The following is a 27,432-nucleotide window of genomic DNA, read 5'->3' as shown; positions in this document are numbered from 1 at the left end:
GTGTGGTAAGAATTGTAGCCTGGTATTACAGGGGTGCTCTCTGGAGCCTTGAACCAGGTCTCATTTACTGCGCAGATATTGATGTTCTCTATTTTTAGGAGTGCCTCAAGAGAGTGCATTTTGAAGTTTAGACTTCTAGCATTGAGTAGCATTACCTTCATATTTTGCATGCTTGTATCTGTTATGGTGGTGGTTTTGTCCTTTGAACCTTGCCTAAAAAAGGCACTATAGGGGTGGCAAGAGCTTTAGCCAGTAATCTGAATCCCAGGGGCAACAGGTGCAGACCATCTCTGGCAAAGCATTGTGGTTTGTCGATCATGTCGTCCCAGGCACACAGATACTGGATCCCCTTTGAATGACACCAGAAGCTTGGCCAATTGTTGAAATCCATCATTTTGTCCTTATACTGTGGTATAATTCTGGGCGAAGGCAGAATGCTACTCAGGGCTAGGGTCATACCTGCCTGGGCCATATGATCTGTGCATGATCTGTGACTGTGTGAATCAGTGTCTCTGGCTGGACTATGTCCACTAGTGCACTTGTCACACTACGGCTTCACTGAATCATGTCTTTCAAATTACATATAGACTTTATTAAAATATTTAGCTGCTGAACAGTGAAAACTTGTTTTTTAAAAGCATAACACAACATTAACCGACCTGTCAATTTGATAATATAATCAGAAAAAAATCATAATGAAATTTTGATAGAGATAGGAATTTCATAAGCTCAAGTTGATTTAAACTCCTGCTGGTATTATGATCAACATTGGTATGTAGACTGAATGTGATAAACCTATCATTTAATTAGTGTTTCAGTACAGTGATTTTTATGAAGATACAATTTCTGCAGAAATTTAATTGCATAACTATGAGATTAAAAATCACACTGTCAAAAAAGGCTTTGCTTAGTCATACATGAGTTTGTGCCATTTCTAAGAAAATCATTCTTATTTACTTAAAGGGGAAGGCATTGGTTCAAAAGGTAGAGGTGTTGAAATGTTGCTTCGTTAAAGAGTTTACTTTCGGTAAGGTTTTGTTTGTGGTGTATAAGAAGACAAGTTTAAATAATACCCTTAACTTTAAATGCAGCATAAAAGCAGACAACACTGATGTGTATAATTGTGTGTGTGTGTGTGTGTGTGTGTGTGTGTGTGTGTGTGTGTGTGTGTGTGTGTGTGTGTGTGTGTGTGTGTGTGTGTGTGTGTATGTGTGCTAGCACGCATGTGTGTGTGTGTGTGTGCGCGCGTGTGCGTGCACGTGTGTGTGTGTGTGTGTGTGTGTGTGTGTGTGTGTGTGTGTGTGTGTGTGTGTGTGTGTGTGTGTATGTGTGCGTGCATACATATGTGTGTATGCATGTGTTATGTAGAGTGCAAGTAAAAACATTCTTCAGATTCACGATTCAGAAACTCATAATCCACATTTACTTGCAGGATTGCTCAGTGCATTATTTAGGATTGATTCATAGACATCTGCAGGGCTAAACCAGTAAGAAACTATAGGTTGGAGAATGCCACATGTAAATATTCGGGGGAATGGCTCATTCAAATTATTCACATGAAATTTGATGAGAATGGAATAGCACGGTAGGGCTTTAGTAGAAATATTTCACTATTAGTATTTTCTTTTATATTACTTTTGTGCTTCTTATTGGAGTTTTTCATCCTTGGCCTCTGCTGCAAAGGGGCTCTTATGCTTAGTCAGACTATCGTAAACAAATGCAAAATAAAATAAAATGAATAAACAATAAACGTGTTTTCTTGGCATATTGTAGCACATGCTAACATATGTATCTATCATGTTTTTAGTCAGCTCAGTACTTTATTAAAGGTTTTCATTTATTATTTATTTGCTCCTTACATGTGAATTTTTTTGCAAAACATAAACCTTGTTGTATTTACGCATTTGTTTATGCTTTCACTCGTATTGCTTAGATTTGCTAAATGTTTATTGGCTGTCTGCTTGTCAAGTTTTAAGCATTTTTTTTAAATACTTATAGAATTTTGTTTAACCAGTTTTGAAGAAGTTCCTCGCTTATGGATCAGAAGGGCTTACTGATTTTTATTTTTCACAAAGCTAGCTTGTCTAAGAAAGCAGTTTAGAATTCCAGCTGGCTTTAGACAATTAGCATTGACTATTTTTTTTGCAATAAATAACTTGGTATTTCAAATCCTTTCTGTAAGTTCTGTATAAAAAAATGACTGTTCCCTGAATACCTATTCTCTCTTCAGGGTCACATTCCATTCTCATTCATTCTCATATAATTTCCTATGAAGCGCTACATTATACAGTTCCAAGTTTATTATTTTTTGTGGTACTCTTTCTTTGTTTAGCATCTTGATAAACTTTAACTAGTTTTTTTTTAGTTTGTATGTATAACCCAGCTCTGTATTTTAAAGTCACTCGTTTTGTAAGCCTTTTCACTGTTAGCATCTTTATTTACTTTTCCTTTTTCTGCGCTCTCAATTGACAGCCTTTTCCTGTTTCTGATTCTTCTTTATTCAAAATGTATATCTTAGAGTGTTTAGTGTTTCATTGCACTAACTTGATGGATCTGGATTCTTTAGGTGAAACAAGAGCTCAGCTAACAGGCAATGATAACATTGTCTAGACAATTCACCATTCACCTATTTATGCTGGACTATTTGACACTGTAAAAAAAATTGTATATATACATAGGTTCATAGGTGTGTACTAGGCTAATGGCCCTGGAGCCTTTGCAAGCCTAGCCCATAGGATTACCCTGGCATCGTGCCACCCGACACTACTTCCCAGTGCCTCTGTCGAGTAGAGCCACTGGAGTGATCCCCGGGGTGAATTTTCTATTTCACATCCACTCATCAAGATTTCTCTTGAAGAGGGCCAGTGAGACGCTCTGCTTGACATATATGGGAAGTCTATCCCATAGCAGGGGCAGTCTCTGGGTTATGAACCTGTCCCTCCATCTTGTTCTGTTGATTGTGGTAATGAGGTTGAGGTGTCTGGAGTGTGTAGTATGGAGGGGTTGGCATTTCTTTAGACGTAGCATTTCTAATAGAGCTGGGTCAGACATGGCTTTGTAAATCAAGCCGAGATCGCCTCTAAGTAGGTTAAATGAGACAGAGAATAGTTGGAGTTTTTTGAGTCTGTCCATATAGGATAAGTGTTTAAGGCCTAGGATCATCTTTGTGAGGTACTTTTGTGGCCTGTCCAGTTGTTGCAGGTGTCTAATGAGGTATATGCCAAATGGGGCATTGTACTCGACAATTGCCTTAATGAGGGAAGAGTAGATGGAGACAATGACCTCTTTCTTCCTGGATGCAAAACCCTTACTTATGAGATGTGCCACATAGAAGGACTTTCTGACCACAGTGGCAATGTGGTGGTCAAAAGAGAGGTTGCTGTCAACCTGTGTTCCCAGATCACTTATAATGCTTTCTGTATCCAGTGGACTACCGTCAGTGTGGTAATTCATGAGAACCGAGTTTTTCCCGAAGGGGATGATGACACATTTTTTTGGCATTGAGCTTAAGGTCATGGTTCTGACACCAGTCGTTGGTCTCAATGAGGCCTTTCTGCAGGATGTCAGCATCACTTGGGGAGTTAATAATAGCTCCCAACTTGCAATTGTCTGCAAACTTTGTCAGTCAGAGTCCCTTCGTGTTGGCCTGGACTTCAGAGAAGTGGATACCAAACAGGAGAAGAACTAGGACTGAACCCTGTGGGACTTTACTCATGACTCATCGACAGTCTGACTTGGAGTCGACTACTTTCACACTGTGGGTTCTATCTCTGAGTCAATTTGCAACCCACCTAGTGATATAGGGGTTGATGTCTAGCTTAGTGAGTTTTTCTATGATTCTTGAGTGGGGAATGGTATCAAAGGCCTTGGCCAGATCAAGGTAGGCTGTATGAACTTCATCCACAGCTCTGGTGACTGACTCAAAGAAGTCCACCAGGTTGAGCAGGCATGATCTACCCTTCACAAAACCAAACTGTTTGGGATCCAGAGTTTGGAGAGTCCCTATATCCTTGTTTATTATGTCCATGATGATGCACTCTATAGCTTTGCATATCAGACTCGTCAGGCTAATGGGGGATAATTCCCAGGGCCTGTAGTCACTCCTCCTTTGTGGAGAGGGATGACTGTAGCAGTGTGCCATTTTGTAGGGACATAGCCTGAGGTGAAGCTGTGATTGAACAGGGCACACAGGTGTGGTGCCAGTTCGCTCTGTAGTTCACACATATATATATATATATATATATATATATATATATATATATATATATATATAAATATATATATATATATAAATATATATCTATATAATACATGTATGTGAGGTCTTCCTAGTATGGAATAGTTACTTTAAATGCATTCTCTCTTCACTGAAGTCAGCTCTTATGATCTGTTTTAAACTCTTAGATAAGCAGGTAGGACCCAGTATTTTAGAAGCTTATGTCATCTGAATTTCTTTCGAACTGTTTCTAAATTTCACTAACTGGATTTTAGTTCTCTTTGCGTAAGTTGTCAGAGTGGACATGGCAGTTGATACTCTTTAAGTAACCTTTCATTGATAACTACTCTTTGATATCCAATTATAATATATTTTTGGAGCTTGCAGATGTTTAGGATTCTCAAGACATATCCAGTCATCATTGCTTACTGTTGACAACACTAAGTACTTTTGAAAGGGTTACACAACTGCTGTTGTTTTTTTCTTACATAAGCATTTCATCATGCCAACTCTGTATTGTGTTAATTACCTAAACTTTCCAAGTCTCATCATATATTGTCAACCATATTTTATGCAGATGTGGCCTTGAGTGTGCTCTCCATGTATTTAGTGTGACTTTTAAAAGTTAGTATGAACCGCCGCAACAGGGCTAGCCACCCAGCAGTGTAAAACCCTGGCTCGAGATGATTGTCACTGTCAAAGTGACACCTAGCACCGTGTGAAAAATGGGAAAAAGGGTTGAGGATGGAGGATGGATTTTAAATGTTAGTTCTGTTTGTCTTAACCTGTTGCATTAGGAAGTCACACAGTAGCCCTGTTGCTTCTAAGCTTTAAAAAAGACACCCACTTTACTGAAATAAAGTTTCTGATATATTATGTGATTTAAAACTCTTCACTATCCATCCACAGCCCTATTTTCCACATGGGGTCAGGGGGGGGGGGTCATATCAACAGTGATAACCATTTACAGCCAATGTTCACACTAGTGGGTGGCTAGCCCTGCTGTGGTTGTTCTTCCATACCACATGTATGTATGTACACTCATACCTATGACCAACTTAATGTGTCAAATCCACCTACTGCATATCTTTGGAATTTGTGAGGAAACTGGAGCACCCAGAGAAAACAAATAGAGTTCATATAGACCCCACACAGAAAGTACCCTAGCTAAATCGAACCAAGGAACCTCTTACTGGGAGGTGAAAGCACCAAACACTGTGCCACTGTGCACTTGTTTGGTTTAGTGAGTACATTTTTTCTGCAACTGTACAACTGTGTAATTTTTAAGAAACCTTATCATTATTTTGATGTTCATAGTATGGTGATTTATATGAGGTAGTATGACACTTTTTTATTGATATAAATTAAATACATTTCATTTTACTGGATATGTAACTTTTTGAGGAAGCATGAGTTTATGCCTCTCTAAAAGAATTTTATGTCATATTCAAGGCTGAATTATCTCACAGGAATACTTATCTACCAAATGATTTATAGAGCAAATGTAATAAAACAATCTGTTTCAATGTTTATCTTTCATTAGTATATGTAGTATCACTTTGTTTTATCAAGAAACAACATGCTAACTTAATTGCAGCCACTGATTTCATGTTTTTTATATTTTGTGGGGAACTAATTTTTTGCAGTCATCACAATATTTAAAGGCAAAGTGGAAGAAGTGGAAATACCAGTGGATAAAGTTGACATCATTATAAGTGAGTGGATGGGCTACTGTCTCTTCTATGAGTCGATGCTGAACACTGTAATTTTTGCTCGAGACAAATGGCTGGTAGGTATGCTGAATACCACGACTGATTCTGACATGTTGATTTCATACACACAGTCTTTTTATCATTTTAACCTTCTGTGTTGTGATAAGTAATGTTATGGTGATGGTGGTGTGTATCGGGGGTGAGCAGCAGAGGTGTACTAAAACTTAGATATGAGTCTGGTAACATTCTATATTTTTCAGGCTAAGAAAGTTAATCTTTGGTTATTGTTACTGTAGCATATTGTGTATTTGATTAGCGATAATAAAGGGGAAGCTGAAACTTTATGGTGCCAAACCCTCATAATTTTCTTCAGCTGACATTAAAGCTAACTATCAACAGTATAAGACCTGTATCCTTTCATATGTATATGATGGCTTTGTTGTGTAGTACAGGCATATTAATGCACAGTTCCCTGAAAGAACTATTGATATAATAATGACTTGATCAGTACATGTATATCATATATGTGCATGAGTGTTTGTGTGTGTGTGTGTGTGTGTGTGTGTGTGTGTGTGTGTGTGTGTGTGTGTGTGTGTGTGTGTGTGTGTGTGTGCGTGTGTGTGTGCTTGCACCCTTGTATACGTGTATATATATATATATATATATATATATATATATATATATATATATATAGATGCATATATCTACACACACACACACACACACACACACACACACACACACATGTTAAATAGTGAAATCCTACATCTGGCAACTCAGGTCTGGCAACAAATTTAGGTTACTTTTAAGTCTGCTTAGGATGGTATGAATTGAAAGTCTGATGGCCTGCTGATTCATCTATTTGGAATGAGAAAGAGAAATCTAGCATCATATTGCTGACCATGAGTGAAGGCATTATCATTACAAACCCTGTGCAAACCCTCAGTTTATCCATCATACTGATCCAAACATAAAATACTTCTTGCTCAGACCAATTCCTACTTGCTCTAAAAAACTATCTGCTAAAGCATTTCCTAGCTGCAGGCAACTTCCTACCTGAATATCTAAAAATAACAGCTGTAGCCATGGCATATCACATTTCAATACCAAAAATAGGTTCTTCCTTGAATGGCACATCCTTCCCATTTGAAAAAAAGCCTATATACATCTGTTGCACAAAGGTGGAACATCTGACTACTCCAACAACAGCCCAATTGCAATCTTGTCACCATTATGTAAAATCTTGGAACAATGCAGTCATTCCCAACTAATCCACTATCTATCCACTATCTGTCCACTAATAATCTTCTCTCCCCCACACAACACAGCTTCCACCCTAACCACAGTACCATGGCTACTCTACTACAATTCACAGAAACTATTGTCAAAAACTGTAATACAGGTAATTGGCTCTCTTCCATATTCCTTGACATATGGAAAGCATTCAATACTGTCTCACGTAAAACTTTCCAAGCTTAATCTGTCCTCCTTCACTCTCTCCTGGATTGATAACGATCAAAGCAATAGATATCAGGCAGTTAAATGGCAGCACAGATACTTCTTATTTCTACCCGTCACAGTCAGTATACCGCAAGGATCCATTTTAGGCCCATTCCTATTTAACATCTAAACATATATCCATATCTCAATGTCTATCTCTATCTATATTTATTTATTTATTTTTATTTATATTTTATTTTACATTTGTTGACCGGGCTAGTCTAGCTGGATATGTGTCCATTTTCAGTAGAGGCCCGGGGAGAAATGCTCCAAGATAAACTAAGTGAAAAACTTAAAAATCATTTTAACATAGGACTAGAAGAAGAATAAGACATATTGAGATATACATTGCAAATTACAAAATAAAACCTTGGAAGGATAAAAAATAATAAGATAACTATGTAGCTGCATACATTATGTACCATGCTTCTAGCAGGTTATAATGTAAAAATCAGAGAGGACAAAGCAAAGAGCTTTAGTGCTAGAATATTATAACAAAACAGTGTGAAATGCAGGTAATTATACAATAAAGAAGGACAAGTGATGAAAGAGTAATTATGTAAAATATGCAACTAGAGTATAGAAGAAAGAACATCTTCTGTAAAGAGAATTTAGAGAGACAGGGGATAGTATGGCTAGAGAGAGAAACTTTGTCTAACAGTAAAAAACTTTGTTTACTAGAAAAGAAAATGTCTTTGTTCTTGAGTAGTATAAAAGGTGGTATTTATAAGTTAAGAATATAAAATAGTACATATGTAGTCATTAAAGGCAGAAACTTAGGTAAATCTGTTGGCTAGATGCCTAGTCTGGTTTAGAACAGGGGCACAGCTAATGTGTTGCTAGGTAAAGTTTCAGTTTGTTTTTGAAAATTGAGGGAGAGGGGAGAGAGGAAAGATCACTGGGGAGAAGATTCCAAGTTTTTCCAATAGCATTAGAAAAGAGAGATTCTCCAGCCTTGTTATTGGGTTTAGAGGTATGTACAAGGTTTTTGTGAGAGGAACGTATGTATTTCAGATTTATATATGGTGTGATGACGGTGGATAGAATAAGAGTAGAGGATGGTTTGTAAAGGGTTTTATGGGCAATGGTTAGTTGGTGGAGTTTAATCACGTTTTGTAGTTCCAGCCATCCAAGCTGTTTTATATTTATGCAATGGTGGGTTCTGCAGGGGTTACCTGTAGCAAACCTAGCAATATTGTTATAGGAAGTTTCCAACTTGCTAAGGTTCTTTTTTGAAAGGTTAGTAAAAATTGTTGATGCATAGAGGAGAGTAGAGATTAGATGAGTGTGCACTATAGTTGTTCTAGCAGTGGGGGAGAGGAAAGGTCTAATCCTATATAGGGAGCCTAGTTTTTTGTTGACAGTTTTTATTGTATTATTGATATGAGTGTCAAAATTCAGGTTGTTATCTATGATAATGCCCAGAAGTTTGGTGGTTGGGTCTGGTGATATAATGGCACCATTGGTGGATGAAATTGAGAAATCCAATGGAGAGGAATTATGAGTTGGAGTAAAGAGGAGGAGTTTAGTTTTATTAGGGTTCAGAAGAAGGCAACACTGTGTAAACCATTGTTCAACTATGTTAAATGTGTTCTGAGTAAGAGAGAGAAGTTCAGATTTGGATTTGGCTGAACATAAGAGTGTGGAGTCGTCAGCATATTGTATGCAAGTGGCTTGGGGGATGGCTAGATGAAGGTCATTAATGAAAATTGAAAAGAGGAGAGGCCCTAGTATGGACCCCTGAGCGACACCTATGGTAACTGGTTGAAGGGTAGAAAGTGTCTTATTCTAGATTACTGCTTGTTGTCTTTTATCGAGGTAGGACTGGAACCATTTTATGGAAGGTGTATCTAAAGAGAGAATCTGGTGATTGACCATGTCAAAAGCTTTAGACAGGTCAATGAAGAGTGCAGAGGAAAGGTAATTAAAGTTGCATTTTTTATTTATACAATCTGTAAAGGACAGGAGGGCAGTGGTAGTGCTATGCGAGGGTCTAAAACCATGTTGTCAGCTGGAAAGTAAGTTATTTTGGGTTAAGTGTTCAAGTAGTTGCTTATGGACGCATTTCTCCACGATCTTTGCCAGAGGTGAAAGAAGGGCAATAGGACGGTAATTAGAGAGTTCATTGGATTATCCGCCTTTATGAAGAGGTATGATATGAGATACTTTCCATAAGATGGGTATTTGACCTTCAGTGAGAGTCCTATTGATCAGAATAGAAATGGGATAAGCTATAGCTTTGGCTGATAGTCATAGAAAGTCGGCAGGTAGTTGGTCTGCTGAAGGAAAGCATGGTTTAAGTTTTTGTAATAGGGTCAGAATATATGAAGTTGGGATGGGTTGCAAATGAAAAGGAGGAGGTGGGGTAGAGTTATAGGAAGGGAGATTAAAGATATTGGGTGATAGCTGAGAAGCTAGAGTTTGGATTGTATTAGTAAAATAGGTATTAAATAAGTTGGCTGTATTGATGAGGTTATTATGGTCAGTATTTTGAGGGTTAGGAGTGGATGATTTACCTGGATGGAGTAATTGGCTAATGCTAGTCCAGAATTTATGTGGGTTGTTTTCATGTAGGTAGCAATTTTGTTTATCTGAGAGTTTAGCTTTCTTAGTGTCATTTCTTAGTTGTCAGCTGGGTTTTTAGTCATTCTCCATTTTGCCCAATATTTATTTCTAAGGTGCATTTTGTGTTTAGTTAATTTAGAAAGCCATAGGGCAGACTTGGTTTTAACACTAATAGATCTGGTTGGTGCATGTTGGTTAAGAATGGCTAGGAAGTTAGAGTTAAAGTAATTGATGGCTTCTTCTAAAGGGAGATGTTTTAAAGGAGACCAATTACAAGTTCTTAGTTCTTTTTCAAAGAGCTCAGAGTTAAAGTTCTTTTTGGTTCTGATATTTTTAACAGATGTTGAGTTGGGAGTGAAGGTTTTGTGCCTAATAATATAGGTGAGTGAGTGGTCACTTATATTATCAGGGAGGGTTCCTGAGTCATAGTTATTGGGGTGATTGTTGATAAGAATCCAGCCTAATATATTTGATTTTTGGCTAACTTTATTGGTCCTGGTGGGGTATTTAATGGTTTGTGAAAAGCCATATAGGTTAATATGGGTTGTAGGGAGGCTGCTACAGTAGCAATTCCAGTCAATGTTCATATCTCCCAGAATTATGGTTTCTTGGGTAAGTGTTGGGATAGCCAACAAAGAAAATGTTCCATAGTGGCAATGTTATTGCCAGGAGGAAGATACATACAGATGATATTGATAGATTTAGCATTGTTAATCTGAAGTTTGGCAATGAGAATTTCAGCATTAGTATCTAGCGGTAATTGACAGTTATAGGTGGATAGCTGTAGGCCTGATTTAAATAGAATAGCTACTCCTCCACCCTTCTTAGCTGCTCGGTCAAGTCTTAGTATGTTATATCCAGGTGGAAGGATTTAATTGTCTTTGGTAGCAGGTTTTAGCCAAGTTTCCATAAGACAGAGGATATCACAGGCATATAGTTCTACTAGAGCTTGGAGTTGGGATACTTTGTTGTTTATGCTACGTATATTGAGATGGGCTAGTTTGAGGGAGTTAGACAATTTATTAGGGGAATTAATAGGGTAGTAATTTTCATTGGGGAGAGTGGGAAATGTTTTATTTGGACCTGGGTTAGGATGGATATCTCCATCTTTTAATGAGAGTAGTAGTTCCATATAGCTAGGGTTATTGACTTTGTTATATAAAAATGGATTTTTTCTGGAATTGAGTATGTTATATTTGATATGTGTTATTCTGTGATACTTTGTGAATAGGTAGTTGGGTGAAGATGTTATATTAGCATGGCTAAGAAACAGTGGTAGCAATAGAGCATTAGTTTCCTTGTTAGGGTAGTGAAGTTTAGGATGAAGGGGATATTCATAGGTGGTGAGTAAATATGATAGGGTAAAAAGAGAATAGTAGTAGTGGTGTGAGTAAAAGTATGATATAAAGTGTAGTTGGTGGTTTATACATTGTACAACAGTTATTGGATGTATATAGGTAAAGTTTGTAAGTAATGAAGAGTGAGGATAAAGGAGTGAGAAGGTTAAGGTATGGTAGAAGGATGTGTATGGAGAAGTTGGGTCAGAGAGACAGAAGAGTGGAAAGTGTTTTGGGATAAGTGGGAAAGGAAGAGGTGTGGTTATCCTTGTCTAGGTGTAATTGGAGAAGAAAGAGGTGTGGTTAAGGTAGTATAAGAGTAGGACCCTTTGGGTGGGTGGGAATTGGGGGTAGGGAGGGGAGCGGAGTGAGCCTGCAGGGCCAATGGAGCGGGTTAAAGACAAATCCTGAAGCAGTAATCAGGAAACAATCAGCATGACTGACTCCAAAGGTGAGTTTAAACAAAGCCAGGTAAGGGAAAAGGATAGAGAGAAATAAACCTAGAAAGGGTGGGTAAGGACAGAGGAGTAGAGGGTAAAGTTGGAGGACTAGTTATAAGGAAAGGGACAGCAGTAGACTAATTATTGTGAATGTCTGAGGCTAGGAGACAGGTAAGAGAGAAATAGCTGAGGTAAGGTCGCCCCCTAGTGGGCAGGTCTGATAAATTGCAGGCTAGGTAAGAGAGGGAGTTTGAGTTCTACAAGGGAGGCTAGAAAGACAGGGAGTAAATTTCCTTTTAGTTTAAAAAAGAGGATGGGAAGACAGTGTCTAAGGTGAAGCAGGGGGTGGGGGGGGCTGCTGGCTGTCCTAGCTCAGGGCTTTTTCTAACCTATGTAGCAAAGGAACCATAGTAGAAAGACTTTCTGGCAAGAAATTAGTCCACAAACATACTCTGCTGGTGTCCATTCGAGAGGGATTGAAGGGTAGCTTATTCAGTAAGGTGAGCCTCCGATAAATGGAAGGTCTTTTAGGTTCCTATACTTTAGTGCAGGATACACAAGATGGGCAGGTAACTTGAGGAGGCAAGAGATAGAGAAGGAATTGATGAGAAAAAGTAGATTATCATAAAGCAAGATGAGCTTCCTCGTGCATTACACTATCAACAGAAATAGATACATTTCTAGTAATTTACAGTTCTAAAACAAAATAAAAACAAGAACCTTATGCAGAAGGGTTCATCAATTCACAAGAAACAATATCAGTAGATAACAATTTATCCTTCCAAAAACCTTATTAACACCAGTGTAAAGATATTAGAGCTAAGTTTTATACACATAGTATTGTAGCAGTTTAAATGAAATAGGAATTAGACCTTGGGAGATATTTCAGACTGTAGTTTTACACTCTTAGTATTACAGCAGTTAAAACATGGCAATTGAAGATATGACATACTTAATTACAGTACAACTTAGTCATGTTAAACAATTCAGCAAGAGCTAATACAATGCACTGCAGTAGTAAAATAGCGTGTTGAGCATTCACTTAAAATATTAGTCTCGCACAAATACAGTACAAGGTTGGTTTCAGGGTAGAAGAGTAAGCAGCGGTGTAGTGCACTATTTAGGGATATACAAAAGCCATATACAGGCTTCAAGGACCCGTGTAAAAGCAGAACACGCTGCAAGAAGGGTCCGCTTGAGTAAGAGAGAAGAGAAGTTAGTTTAGTTAGACTTTATAGTAAGCCAACATAATGAAACCATTCTCTTCACCAAGTCAGTTGCACAGGATATTCAGACCCCTTTTACGAGTAGTCACTACTAAACAATGTAGTAAGAAAACATAGACAAGAAGACACCAATTTACACTAAAAGCGACTGCACTAAAGTACTCAGTATGCCAATAGTGTAGCTATAAAAACCTTATGCTTGCACCGGATACTCCTTTAAAGGGAGACACACTCAGGGAAGGGTCCAGTTATATAGGAGAATAAAGCTAGAAGCTTAAAATCAGTTATGGCACTTCAAAGCCTAAAGTCAGTTAACAACTGCTTGAAGGCAGCACAAGGACAGAAACGGACACACTGAGCAAAAAAGCAAGTATTGCCGTATAATATAAAGGGATTATTTCATTACATCAATGTTCAACATACTAGCTATATTGATGCATTAAAAACACTTTTAAGTGGAACTATCCAGCTATTCCAGTCATCAAAGGTCCGTGAGAAAGCAGAACCACTCCAAGTAAGGTTTGCTTATTGGGGAGTAAGAGGATTAAAAGTAAGTAGCTGTAAAAGTACTAAGCCAAAGCCGGTTATCAGCTGTACACAAACCTAAAGTCAGTTATCGGCTGCTCAGGAAGTAGTACTATAATGTCTTCAGCCAAATGTACAAGCGAATACAGCAAAATTGCATAAAGATGCACTAAAAACACTCTTAATTGGCACTATCTACCTTTCCCGGTGTCAGAGGTCCGTGAGTAAGCAGGACCACTCTAGGTAAGGTACGCCTATGTAGGAGTTAAGGGGATTAGAAAATGAGCAACTAAGAAAGTACACCAAACCTAAAGCCGGTTATCAGTTGTACACCAAACCTAAAGCTATCTATATCTATATCTATAAAGTGACCTACACAATGCTGCCAAACATGCCACACTAATGCAATTTGCCAATGATTCCAAGTTCGCTCATCTGTAGTGCCCCAAAACTTCTGAAAACTACAAGAAAGTGCCCAAGAATCTTTTTCTTCAATGGAACCATGGCTAGACAACTCCCAGCTGTTATTATTTACCTCTAAAGCATCATCCCACAATAAAATCTCATGTAACATCACTTCATCCAATAACACAAAAATACAGCAGGTCCCTTAGAACAAACTCTTGGACTAATAATTGATGATAACATGGAGTGGAGTTTGTCATTAATTACCAAAATGCTATAAAAACACCACAAACTTGATGTATTAAGTAGAAATAAACTTTATCTGTCAGTCAGAACAAGAAAAACAAAAGCTAAGACCTACTTATTATCTGCTGCACTCTATACTTCCCCACTATTTGCTAACTTACAACATCACATAAACAGAACAATGCACCATGTTACCATGAAATAGTGAGATTTGCATCAAGTATTCACTTCAGAACACATCAGTGCATAGCTCTTAAACATTTTAACTGGACAGCACTCACAAATCATCTCAACTATTGTTAGCTCCTACTTCTTCATAATATACCACTCAAAGGCATGCTCCAACAATATTGTCTATCAAGAACTCAGACTGCACTCAAAGGACAAACAACTGCTTGCCATATCAAAATCACATAATGCATGAGAAGACTGTTTATACTCCTGCTGTGTTTACAGCCCCTGGCATGATCTCCCACCCAAACTCAAACAACTAGAAAATCCAAACACTTTCAAAAAATAGCTCAGGGAACGTTACTTATTAACTGGCTACACAGCTGTAAATCTCCAGGCTAATTACGCCATCAACAGCCATGTATACCTTCCAGTATTATTTTCTTAATGCTAACTCTCAATTCTTGCCCTCACTGGGTAAAATAATTTAGACCCTTCCACCTGTTTTACCCAATGCAAGCCATTACACTGTTCATTGAAGCACTACTTCCAAATATGACATTCTTTTTAATCCTTATATTCCTGCTTATGCAACTCCATAAATGTAAAAATGCAATGTAATCTATTTTTATTATGTTACTTACTCTGATTTAATGGTCTGTATTCTGAGTACCATCACTAGATTGTCTGCATAAATCTTGTACTGTTACTATTGTATTGTAATTGTCACTGTTTTGGAGCTTTTCTCCCTGGGCCTCCACTGAAAATTGAGCTTCTCGCCCCATCATACTTCCCTAATGAACAAATGTAAAATAAATACATCACATTCGGTGTTACCACCTTTTAAGTGGTATGTCCACCTACCAGAGTCATAGCTCGAGCCATGCATGCCTGCCATCATGTTGCTGTATATAACAACTATGGAGGAAGGTCAATGTAGATGAACATCCACGCAAGAATCTCTCTGCCACCACTGTAGGTATTACAGAACACTGATAGCATGAGCATTACTGGCAGGCTCTGAACAAGAACTTCAGCAAATGTTAGGGGAATGGAATACAAAACTGTAGCCGCAGGATGAAACTGAATGCAGATAGACATCTAACATCTTTCTAACAGACGTTAGAAACTCATGCATCTGGAGCATTTCTCCCCGGGCCTCCGCTGAAAATTGGCTTCATTCCAAGTCGGACTTTCCCAGTTAACAAATGTTAAATAAATAAAATAAATAAAAAAATAAAAATAAAGATAAGACAATTGTGATGGTAGAAATGAGGAAAATTAGCAGAAGGTGAAAATCGAGATAGAAGGGAAATAGTGCAACAGGTTCACAGTTTCAAGTATCTTGGAGTGGCGGTTAAGAAGAAGTTAAATCTGAAGTCATAGTAGAATCAGAGAGGCTGCATCCAATTATCCCAGGAGTGTCAGGGGTATAGTGTGACAGCAAAATGCCAAAGAAAGATAAAAGTGCAAAACAGCAGTGTGAGCAGCATTATTACTGTATGATACAGAGACATGGGCAGTGAAGGTAGAGCAGTTGAATAAGCTAGACATGATGGAGATGAAGTGCCTGAGATGGCTGGTAGAATGCACAGTGTGTGATAGATAAAGAAATTATGACATCAGAGCAGATGTCACAGTAGCTCCAATTGCAGAGATGGTCAAAGAAAACAGATTACTGTGGTTTGTGCACATGTGCAGGAAAGCAGAAGGCAACCTGATAAAGAAGATTTGATTGGGCCAGTTGAAGGAAAGAGGAAAGGAGGGCATCTAGCAAACAGATGGATGGATTGTGTGAGAGAAGACCTGTGACAGGCAGGCATAACTAACAAAGAAGGTAGGAGAGTGCCATGGAAAGATGGCATCCATTGACATGACACCCCAACCTCATGTAAAGAAATAGGATAAATGGGGTTGATGATGATGGAATTTGTAAATAGAGGAGGCAGAAACAGGCAGTTCATAAGTCCTTTGTCCTCTGCTCTTGCAATATGCCATTTCATTCTTCTAGATATAAGTGAGCTGTAAATGTGGTTGTTAGTAATCTTCATTTGAGGAACTGAGCACTGTTGAGTGATGGGGAGAAAAAGAGAGTGAGAGAGATACAGGCAGACAGACAGACAGACTGGTAATCACCATCAATGGGATAATCAAAAGTAGGCTACGTTGTAAGGACATAACTCCTCTATGAAAGAATTGTAAAACGTATAAAGTTAAGTTTATCTGACAGCAGAATCACTTTGATTGGATCTGTTATGCTGAATTAAATGCATGTAAGCAGGAGATAATGAATGAATGCTAGTTAATCACAGCAGTTGGGAGGCAGTGGGGAGAAAATATTATATTTTAAAATGGACCTTCAACTGAGAGTACAATGCTTTTTCAATAATTTTAGCCAGAAGTAAAAGAAGAAAAAATAGTTTGAAAGGCTAACTGTTTTGGGCAGGAGAACTGTGGCCAAGTACTCCAAGAATGCAGAAAATGCAGCATTTTAAATTATTTATTGATGATCTGTGACAGAGGGACTGCTCTAACAGTTCACAAACCCTGATGAATTTAGCCCAGTCAAATAAATAAATAAATAATGAAGTAACCTGAAGACTATCCAAGCTGTGAAGTTTGGTGGGGGCACAGAGCTTGAATCCACATCAAACTACTAAGCAATGAATTCAACACATTTTTCTGCAATGTTACCTGGAGATACTATCTGTTGTCCAATGCTCCATGGGAATATTCCATTGGAAGTTTTAGCTCTTCTGTCAAATGACTGACATTCTGGCACAATTGTCTAATAAATGATTCATCTCCCAAGTCCCTGGTTAGACTTGTCATGGGTACTAGAACATGTCAGAGATTTGGGATGCATGGCTAGGCTTAAAAAGACCATTGTGGCTGTCAGCCTAGTAAACACCTATGAACCTATAACAGGGTTCGCTGCCTTCATTTATGGAATATTGCTTTAGTGGCTTTGGTGAGATTTTTAGCATTTATTCCCAGCAATGCACTATTCCTTCCACAATGCTTCTTTTCTTTCCAAAGCTTAGTGTAGTTGCAAGTGCTTCTTCAAGTCATTTTTGTCAGAACACTAATTCTTGTTTTGCAAACAGAGCATTTTTCAGCAGTAAATTGAATATTGAGCAGGTTTTCCAGACTTGTTATGCAGTCTAATTGACAAAGCACACAACTGCAAACAGTAATCAGTCATGAATTCCAATATGAAAAGAAAACAGCTTGTCATGTGTAAGTTACTGAAAACACCTTGAGCAGAATTCTGAAAGGCTTACTACTATGTGTAAGCCTTAACTTGGAAGGTTTCCATATTGCAGTAGCCCTTCCCAATCTGGAGACAATCTCTTGATACAGTTTTCTTCTGGTGGAGGCTGTAACATGGAGGACAGTCTCGCTTGGGAAGCAGCATGGTAATACATTAGACTGGGGGGGGGGCAGCTAATGCTAATTAGTCATGTGATCTCTCCAGGAAATGGTGTCAGCTCCGTATTAACTTGGCAGAGCAATTCAGAGAATTGACCAATTAGCACTGATCCAGAGAATTTATTTGAATCCCAGGGCTTCTTTCTTAATCTTTTTTGTTATAAATACAATGTAACAATACTAGAATCACTACGATGAATGGGGCAGTGATACCTGGTTTGGCATGTCTGCAAGGACATTTAATAAAAATGGGCATTTCTGTCTTTGAATTTGGTTGTATAAGTTGTATAAAGATACTTTGACTTAAGGGATCAGTTAGGAGTCCTACATATAGTGGTTCCCAATGTGTATGGAAAACACACAATGTGATTATTTTGTTATAAATGTGAAGATGGCAGATTATATCTCTATTTCAGTTATTTAACCCTGAAAGATAAGTGAAATGATAACATACAGCAGAAACTACAGGTTTCATAGGATTAACAATTATGCAGTCATATATAGATCAGCTTGGCTTAGATTCAGATGTGTTAGTGGAAACCGCAACTGGATAAGTATTGTACTCCAAGTTACTAGCAAAAGGGCTCCACCACTAAGTGTAGACATGGATTTCCTTTATAGGTTCATAGGTTCATAGAAGGTCAGTAAGCTAATGGCCCTAGAGCCCTTACATACCTAGCCATATTTATCCCGTTACCCCAATTGTCAGTGGCTAGGTAAGTGAATTTCACAGAGATAAGGGTCTATTGTAGTTAATACTGACTTTCTCTGTCTAGGAGGGACATGGACACCACCCCAGGAGTGAATATGAAGTCACCTATCCATTGATTTTGGTTGCATTTGTAGAGGGTCATGGAGGGGCTCTGTTTTACATGAATTGGAAGCTTGTTCCAGAGAAGTCACAGTTTTTGCAAGACATATCTATCTCTCCCGCATGTCAGAGACTAAGTTTAGATCCTTGGAGCAAGTGACCTTCATGCAGTTTGATTTACAAATGTGTAGCATTTCCAACAGGGCTAAGTCAGAGAATGCCCATGTAAGCCAAGCACAGATCAACCCTCAGCAACCCGTAGGAGACAGAATACAGTGAAAGGGCTTTCAGTCTTTCCACACAAGACTTATTTTGTGTACTCCGTAATTAATTGGTGATAAATTTCTGTTGTTTCTGTAATTGTTGCAGGTGTCTGGTGAGGTAGTTATTGGTCTGATGAGGACCAGGTATTATGGAATTATAACATCCTTAGATCTAGATGTGATGCCTTAGCCTATAAGATGTGCCACATAGAAGGATTTCCTTACTATTCTAGATACATGATGGTCAAAGTTGAGATTGCTGTCAACCTCAGTACCCAGATCACATACCACTGGGTCAACTGTTTGTGGGGGGTGCTGTCTATAATGTAATTAGCAGGGATTTCAGCTTTCCCAAAGGGAATAAGAATGCCTTTTTTTGCATTTAGCTTTAATATGTGGCTTTGGCAACAGCCATCTGTCTGTGTTAACCCTGTCCACAGTAATATTAACATCATTGACAAACTCAATGATTCCTCCCAATTTGCAGTCATCAGCAAACTTGGTCAGCCACAGGCCATCTAAGTTTGCCTGGACTTCTGAGAAATAAATTCCAGATAGAGTTGTTGGCACCATTTATCATAGGTAGTGGGATGATGTGATCCACGTTCAGCTTTGTTTCTTTTAGTTAGATGTAGTAGGAACCAAGTCAAATGCATAGTGCACAACAAATTATTAAGAATCAAAGTTGTGTACTATGTGGTTGATAATCCAATGAAACCTGAAAGAACCAGTATTTGTAGATTTTTTTTTAGTAAGGGCTATGATATTAGGGGATATTATGAACCCAGCCATGCTTCAGAAGAGGCATAGTTGTTTCTGACACTGAATCAAGGCATTTAGTCACTTATGTGGTTAGCAGAACTAGTAATAGGCCACACATAGGCCCAAAGACTGAGCTGAATATAATCTACTACAATATGGGTGATTAATGCCACAATAAACAGATGAGAAAGTTGAGCATAAAAGCATGGAAGTTCATTCATATTGTTCTAGAGAGAAGTCATGTTCCCTCTAAACAGATAAGAATGATGCTTAGTCCATGGTGTACAACTTGACATACTATCTTATCCAGAATGTCAGTATTTTGATGCAGAGGGAAAAACTGACAACCATAAGTATACTAGTAGTTCCCATAATCTTAGTTATCTACTGTGTCCATAGATATGCATCAGCTGTGCTAGTTAGCAAGGTAATTAGGAAATGTGTGGTGGGGCAAGCAAACTGGTAACTGTTTAAGGAGGTCAGCTCTTCAGGTGGGTGGGTCTGGGGTGGACAGAGATGTGCTCTTCCCCCTCCTTCCATAGGCAAATGACAGGAAGGATCTGTCTATAGGAAGGTCTGGAGTACTAAATCACTCTGACTATTCCTAAGCAAGGATAAATCCTGCAAAGTACCTGTGAAGACTGGTAGAGATGGGTGAAGGCTGTGAGCCTAGTCAAATAGAATTTGATACATAATTCTATCATTTGTAAATATGAAATGTTGAAATACAGGCTTGTTTTCTTAAATGAAAGAATATGCTGTGAAATGTTGAACATTGCCCTCTGCTGTAAAGAAAGCTAAGTCAAGCATCTCTTGTCTGTCCTTTGAAACTGAAATAATTTCATGACTGTCTTTGATGTTTACAATTCGTCTCTGGCCGGGCTAGATGAAGGCTTCCTGCCTATAGTTTTAAGGCTAAAGTTAATGACCAGAATTTACATATGGAATGTCCTTTATTGCTCTGGTTTCTGCCTAGGTGCAAAATAATGTAAATGCAGTTTCTATCAGCCTGGGAACACCAGGAAAGTGTAACAAAATGATGTAATGGGAATCAGGACTGCAATAGCAATTTAAACAGAGAGAATCAGAAGGCATTAAGCATTTTTGTCATCATCCAACTCACAGCACTACCTTGCTCATATGTAAGTTATCTTAGACTTGTATTTTCTTTTAGAAATAGCTAGGAACTAGAAAGATTCGACTAAGTGTTTTTCTGTGATGTCAGAACGGTACTACTGAATTATTTTAAGTATTTCTGTGTGATCTCTAAACTCTTGACTAGCACTGTGTAGTAAGAAGTATTATCTTGTGTTTTTATTGTTTATTATTAAATATTTTAAAACCTTTCAACTGTGGCTGTTTTGTGTAGAGATAATGTAAGCTCTAGACTACATTGCATAGTTATAGAGTTTACTGTCCAAGTCACTCTAAATAAGCCTTGACTGTTTAGTAGTCACAACTACCAATTGGATAATAATATTGCACAGTAATAATTGGACACCATTTTAAGGGCCTTTGAGTAGCTGATAAGTATTGTTGGGTGGTGGCAAGTGGAACTACAGTATAGTCTGGGAGAAAGGGGCACAGCTGGAGAAACTGTGCCAGCCTTCTCAAAGAGTGTCTGTGTGGTTGTGTGTGTGCATGTGTATGTGACAGCTACTTGGGCAGGAACATGAAGCACTGGTTGGACAGAGATGATGCTAGAGGTTTTAGCTTGCCCACTAAGCTGAGATCTGGACCCTATAGCTGTGCCAGTGGGGAGTCTTATTGGAGACCTGGAGAGCAAGGGAGCGACCAGCCCAGGACTGACTTTTGTCTTTGTGTGATCTTAAGGGAAATTGCACTTTACTGAGTGTATTTGTTATCTTTCCTCATATATGAGACACCCTCTCTGGTGTTAGTGGTGAGGATTGAGGCTCCTTAATAGCTGGGCCAGGGCACGGGCATCACAGTACCAATCAAATCAGCTTCAGTTTGATGGAAAACAGTTTAATGCTGTTCTTATTCCAAAGCCACTGACTGTAAAACTAAAAGATATAATAAAATTACATTTTAGGCTATCTCAGTCTTTTGTACAGGTTAAATAAACTTTAGGTAGGTTGCACTGCAAGTTTCAAATATGAGGAAAGACCAAAAGAGCCAGAACTAGTGAAATCATTTTATTCATTACAACTCAATGATTATTTTTAATACATTGCTTGTTTTTATTCACTTTAGCAGCTTTCAGCTCTACTTTTATTGAGGCTGTTTCAGGATCTGAACTTCCAATCTAAAGCCTACACTCAGTTAATAAAATTTAAAATATTATTTTAATAAGTCACTTAGTAGAATTTGTTGTGTAGCAAGTAACTAAATACAATACAACTAGCTGTTTTCATTGCTTAATTTTCTAAACAGCATGATAAAATGAAGCATTGATCAATGTACACATTAGTTAAGTAGAATTAGTAACCACAGCAAGCATTCAATTTTAGAAAAGGATCTATTATGCAAGGTGCAGAGGGATGGAGCCCTTACTGTGGCACAGGTGACCTTAGAATGGCTAGTGGACATGGTCCCCGTGTATTTGGCTGTGAAATAGTAATGAGTGGCATTTTGATCACTCACCTCTTCTTTTGGGTGGGAGTAGATTTTCCTTCTAGATGTACAACTCATGGGAGTTAGCAAGAAATATTACTGCTGCCACAAAAAGCCACACAACTGGGAAAATGTAGTAGCAGACTGCATTTTAGACAGAAAATTCCACATTAGTGCTATTGCATGCTGGTGCACAGTCGTGGGTATCAGCAGATGATTGAATAGCAGTGCCCACCTTGCAGACATCAACAAAGTTGGTCAATCACACTTTAGAGATATTGGCTTGGATATCTGCAAAATAAATTCCAAACAGGAGAGGATCCAGCACTGCTCCCTGTGTATGCCACTAGTTACAATTTTATCTTCAGAGTGGTTGCCAGCAACTCTTCTTACTATGAATCTGTTGGATAGCTGGTTGCCGTGCATCAGACAACATAGGGGTTTACATTAAGTTTGTCTAAGTTTTAATAATACCATCAGGGGTAGGGTGTCCATAGCCTTGGTCAGGTCAATATAAGCAGTATTCAAATAGGGACCACCGTCAATGCCTCTGTAACTTTTTCAAAGAAATTTGCTAGGTTCAGAAAACAGGACCTGCCCTTCACAGGTAGCAAGCTGAGTGGGGTCTACATGAGTTAAGATGTTTATATCTGCATAAATGAGGTCTGCTATGATACTTTCCATCGCTTTGCACATAAAGCTGATGAGGCTGATGGGCCTATATACCTTGGGTCTGTAAACAGCCTACCTTTGTTGTAAAGATGGTCATAGTGGCTATAAAGGTATGAGGGACAATCCCAGAATTTAGCCTAAGGCTGAACAATTTACGTAGAGGGTCAAGCAGTGCATATATGGCACTGATGAGAATGCACCCTGGTATGTTTTTTCTCCCATAAAAGCAGTATATTTACCCTTCAATATGGATTTTAAGACTTGTTCCAAGGTGACTACAGGAAAAACTAAAATTTCAGGGACAGTGGTCACAACAATGCTGGTAGGTTGGGTAAAGTTACCACTAAATTTGTCTGCTAATATATTGGCTATATCCTTGTATCCTGTATCCTTAGTGGCTATATCCTTGTATCCTGTATCCTTATTGGCTATATCCTTGGATTGGCATGTGTGATATTATGGATGATCTCAGTGCATTGTTATACTTTACTGCTCAATTTCCTCATATAATTGAAGAACGATTTGTATGTTCCTATGTTGCCTTCAGTATACTGTGCATTATGTTTTATAATAGTTTTCTTATGATCCTTGCTGGCATGTTTCAGTGTGGACTCGAGGTAGGGAGATGGAGATTTTTACATTATTTTCCTTCCTTTTGATATACAGTTTGTTATTTGCGGAGTTTCACCAGAGGTATACTTCTGCATTTACCGTTATATTTAAAGGGCACAGGTAGAGACTTTTATATGCAGTTGTTTAGATGCTGGTAAAAGTTGGACATGAACGTGGCAGCCCTCTCAGTTGGGTCCATTTGCTCTGGATTGCTCAGAGTTCTGTGCATGTCTTCTATAAAATGAAGTAGGTTTGCCTGGGAGAAGTCCCTAAAGACAGTTTCATTTGGGATTAGGATGGTACCATTAATACTGACAGAAGGTAACAAATTTGTGGTCAGATTTAAATAGGGATGTGGAGATGCTTGATGAAGTACAAGTGTGGGGCTCGGTTTATATGGACAAGGTCAAGGATATTAGAGTCTCTAATGGGTTTCTCCAGTTCATTTATATTAAGAAAGTCTAGGAAATGCCAAATGTGTCCATTTTTAAAGGTGCAGATCTGCCAGTCAGTGCTTGGGTAATTGTAGTCCTGTCTTAGTAACATTTCTGTGGTGAATCATCCACATTTGATAAATCACCTGCTTTCCCTTAGCTATACTCCTGTTACATCAAGAATGGATTAGTCCAATGCAATTATACCAGGGCATAAATGAAGATGATGACAGCACCACCACCATCAGCACCACTACCGTATTTCTCCATAAATAAGACCTAATCAGAGAATAAGGCCCACCATGGTTTTCCAGGGTGGTCATGATATAAGCCCTACCCCAAAAATAAGCCCCAGTTAAGATCGTCAACAACACATGATGGGCGTGTTGAATTATAAAATAATAATATTATTGACACCCATTGACTGAGGTCATCATACTCTGCTTGCCATTTTTGGACCATTCAGACACCCAACTTATACTCTTTGCAGAAAGTCGTAAGATTCTTTCCTCGGGAGTCCTCCACGATTCTTACTGTAACCCTAATCCTCACTCACACTTGACAGTTGAGATCCTTGGCTCATAAACACTGGCAAGTGTACTTTGGTCAAAGTACAGACAATGCACGTAAAACATGTGCACTTGATAACGAACGTGTGTGGTTTTGTCTTCTTAACCGTCACCATTTTGTGTTGCCACTCCTGTCTCATAAGTCTTCAATTAACCCCCCCCCCCCGACAAGATGATTGCTAAAAAAAAATAGCTATTTCGTCGAGTACAAGAAAGGAATCATGGAGAACTCCCGGGGAAAGAATCTGATGGCTTTCTGCATAGAGAAGAAGTTGGATCTCCGAATGGTCCAAAAATGGTGAGCAGTGTAAGATAATTGTAGTCAACATGCCGATGAGGGAAATGCTAAGAAGTGTAAGTGTGGATAAGGTCGGCAACCATTATTTCCTGAGCTGGAAGACATCATCTGTGAATGGACTGCTAATAGGAGAGCAAAGGCTTTGGTTGTGCGCAGGGCTGATATTCAAGGATTTGTCCTTGCAATTGCACCACAGTTAGAAATATCCCCAGAAGAATTCAAAGCATCACAACATTGGCTGTATGGCTTCCTTCAGCGATATGAACTGTCTCTAAGATGATCAACAACACTGTTCAAGCTGGAAGATACTGAAGTTATTAAACATGCACTTGCATTCAAGTCCTTTGTTGATGGCATGACTTTTCTAAATACCAACTCTCCAACATGATTGCTATGGATGAAACTGCAGTGTTTATGGGCCAAGGATCTCAAACAACAATTGATCAGAGGGATGCCTCTTCAATCTACATTCTCTCCACTGGTTATGAAAGTGCACGTGTTACCAGTATTTTAACAATTCATCTAGATGGAAAGAAAAACCCACCTCCAATCATTAGCAAGGGCAAGAAAGATAAGATTTAACATGTTTCAGGCATTTACATTCTTGAAACTGAAAAAGCCTGGTGCACACAAGCAGTTATAAGGAAGTGGGTCAATGTAATGCTGTCACTTGTTTTGTGAGGTGGCGAAAGAGGTCTGCTAGTCTGGGATTCAGCCAGCACTCACCCCGCTAAAGACATGAAGGACTTCCTTGCACAGTGAAGAATAGATCAAATAATGATTCCTGCAGGAATAACTGCCTATCTCCAGACTCTTGATATTGCAATAAACAAGCCATTCAAAGACCATTTGCGCATGGAACTCAATGACTATATTGAAAATAGAATGGAGAGAATTCAGCGTGGAAACTTTGTGAAACCTAGCCTGCAAGAGTTCGTGACTTGGGTGAAGAATTCATGGGATAAAATCACTGACAGCTGTGTTGCCAATGCACTATGAGCAGGCTACATGGACAAGCAGTGCTCATTTAAGGAGAGCTCTGTTGCTAAGCTTGACAGATTGGGGCCAATGGTTCTACAGGAAATGGAGTTGCAAGAAATTCAGGCTAGACCTCAGGGGTTGGAGACTTATGACAATGTTCTAGAAGAAGATGACATGACTGTATTTTAATAACTTTTCCGTTATCGGGGCAACAGAATGGATTGCTTCTGCTTTCAGCTGCCAGCAAGCTCTTGTCAGTTTTTTGACTTTATTGCATTAAGGTAACATTTCATTATCAAGGGGTAATTACAAAATAAGGCCACTAGTTCCCAGACTTCATTTTTATGACTTTCCATCATTCTTCTCTTACTGTTTGGGTAAGGAATAAAGAAAGCATCACCACTCAAAAAGTGGCAGTTATTCACCTGTTTTATTCCCCTCCTCCAATACACATGTATTGAGATTGTTCTGCACTTTCTGCTAAGCATGAAATACTGCACTGTGAAAGCCAAGGTGTAGATATTCTTAAGCTGAAATGTTTGTTGCATTGTTTATGTAGAATTCTCACACAACTGTCAATGTGTTACCTAGAACTGCTGCCCAATAATGGAAAAGTCCGAAATAAATGTCAATTTGTGCACATGAATAAATGTCGATTTGTGTACATGAATAAATGTCGATTTTTGTACATGAATAAATGTTAATTTTTGTACATGAATAAATGAATAAATGTAGGTTGTTGTATTGGGGGGGTAAATAAGGCATCCCCTGATAATAAGCCCTAATGCGTACTTCGGCGAAGGAAAAAGTATAAGACCCGGTCTTATTTTCGGGGAAATACGGTACTTTCAGATATTACTGAATGAAACACTTCCAGCACTTGTAGGAGCTGGATTTATTTATTTAGTATATTTCCTAAGAAAGCTGATTAGCTTCTTGCAGATTGCTGATTACATGCAAGGTGAAGGTGCTGCATTTTAAAACTCTACATGTTCAAGTGTACAAGTGACTGCCACCTTCCTGTCCTTCTTAACTTCTGCAAGAACGCCACGTTTCTTTCTCTATTGCTTGTAGTATTGATTAAGATTCTTTTGGTTTCAGTGGAAACACTACTGTCTGCCTTTTTTTCCTTTGCTAGTCTAACCTGGTATGTTTTTTTTAACTTGGTAGGAAAAGAAAATGTCAGACTACGGGTGACTTAAAAACACATTCAATTCTTACTTATTAGTGGCAAACGATTACCTTTTATGTGCTTACCTTTGTCTTATTTGTTTGTCAATCTATATTCTCTTCTGTCTGTAAAGAATGATGTGTGTACTATATGCTGTCTTTAATAACCTTTCTTTGCCTTCTATCATTGTTTATATCTAAAATATTTGAATATAAAACTGTTGTTCCAATACGTTGTAGCCGTGATTCTGTATCGTTGTCACTGGGTTTGCTTCTAATTTCCTGATACTGATCTTTTCATTTCAAAAGCAACACTTTGAACCGGACGCTTGATGTCTAGCCCAGATAACCAAATAATTTGATTTTGGAACGAAGAACGATTATTATTTACTTACTTATTCGGCATACCAAGTTGTTGTAGCAGCAGGAGCCGGAAGTGTATAAATATTAATGATTTCAAAGTTATTTAGCATTTCTCTGTGCTATAAGAGACATTATAATGATTTGA

General features: G+C 38.4%; 1 protein-coding gene across 1 annotated transcript in view; it reads left to right on the top strand.

Annotated features, from left to right (window-relative positions):
* PRMT8 (protein arginine methyltransferase 8) overlaps window positions 1-27,432 on the top strand; it is a 653,278-nt gene that overhangs the window by 504,298 nt on the left and 121,548 nt on the right. Inside the window, 1 exon segment of the mRNA XM_044087574.1 lies at window positions 5,863-6,005. Within this exon segment, the coding sequence (XP_043943509.1) occupies window positions 5,863-6,005 (143 nt within the window).

The sequence above is a fragment of the Protopterus annectens genome, chromosome 11.part0 (assembly GCF_019279795.1).
Source record: "Protopterus annectens isolate FY-2018-M chromosome 11.part0, PAN1.0, whole genome shotgun sequence".
NCBI classification, from domain to species: Eukaryota; Metazoa; Chordata; order Ceratodontiformes; family Protopteridae; genus Protopterus; species Protopterus annectens.
Note: the sequence above shows the minus strand (reverse complement) of the source record. Positions and strands in the feature narration are given on the sequence as shown.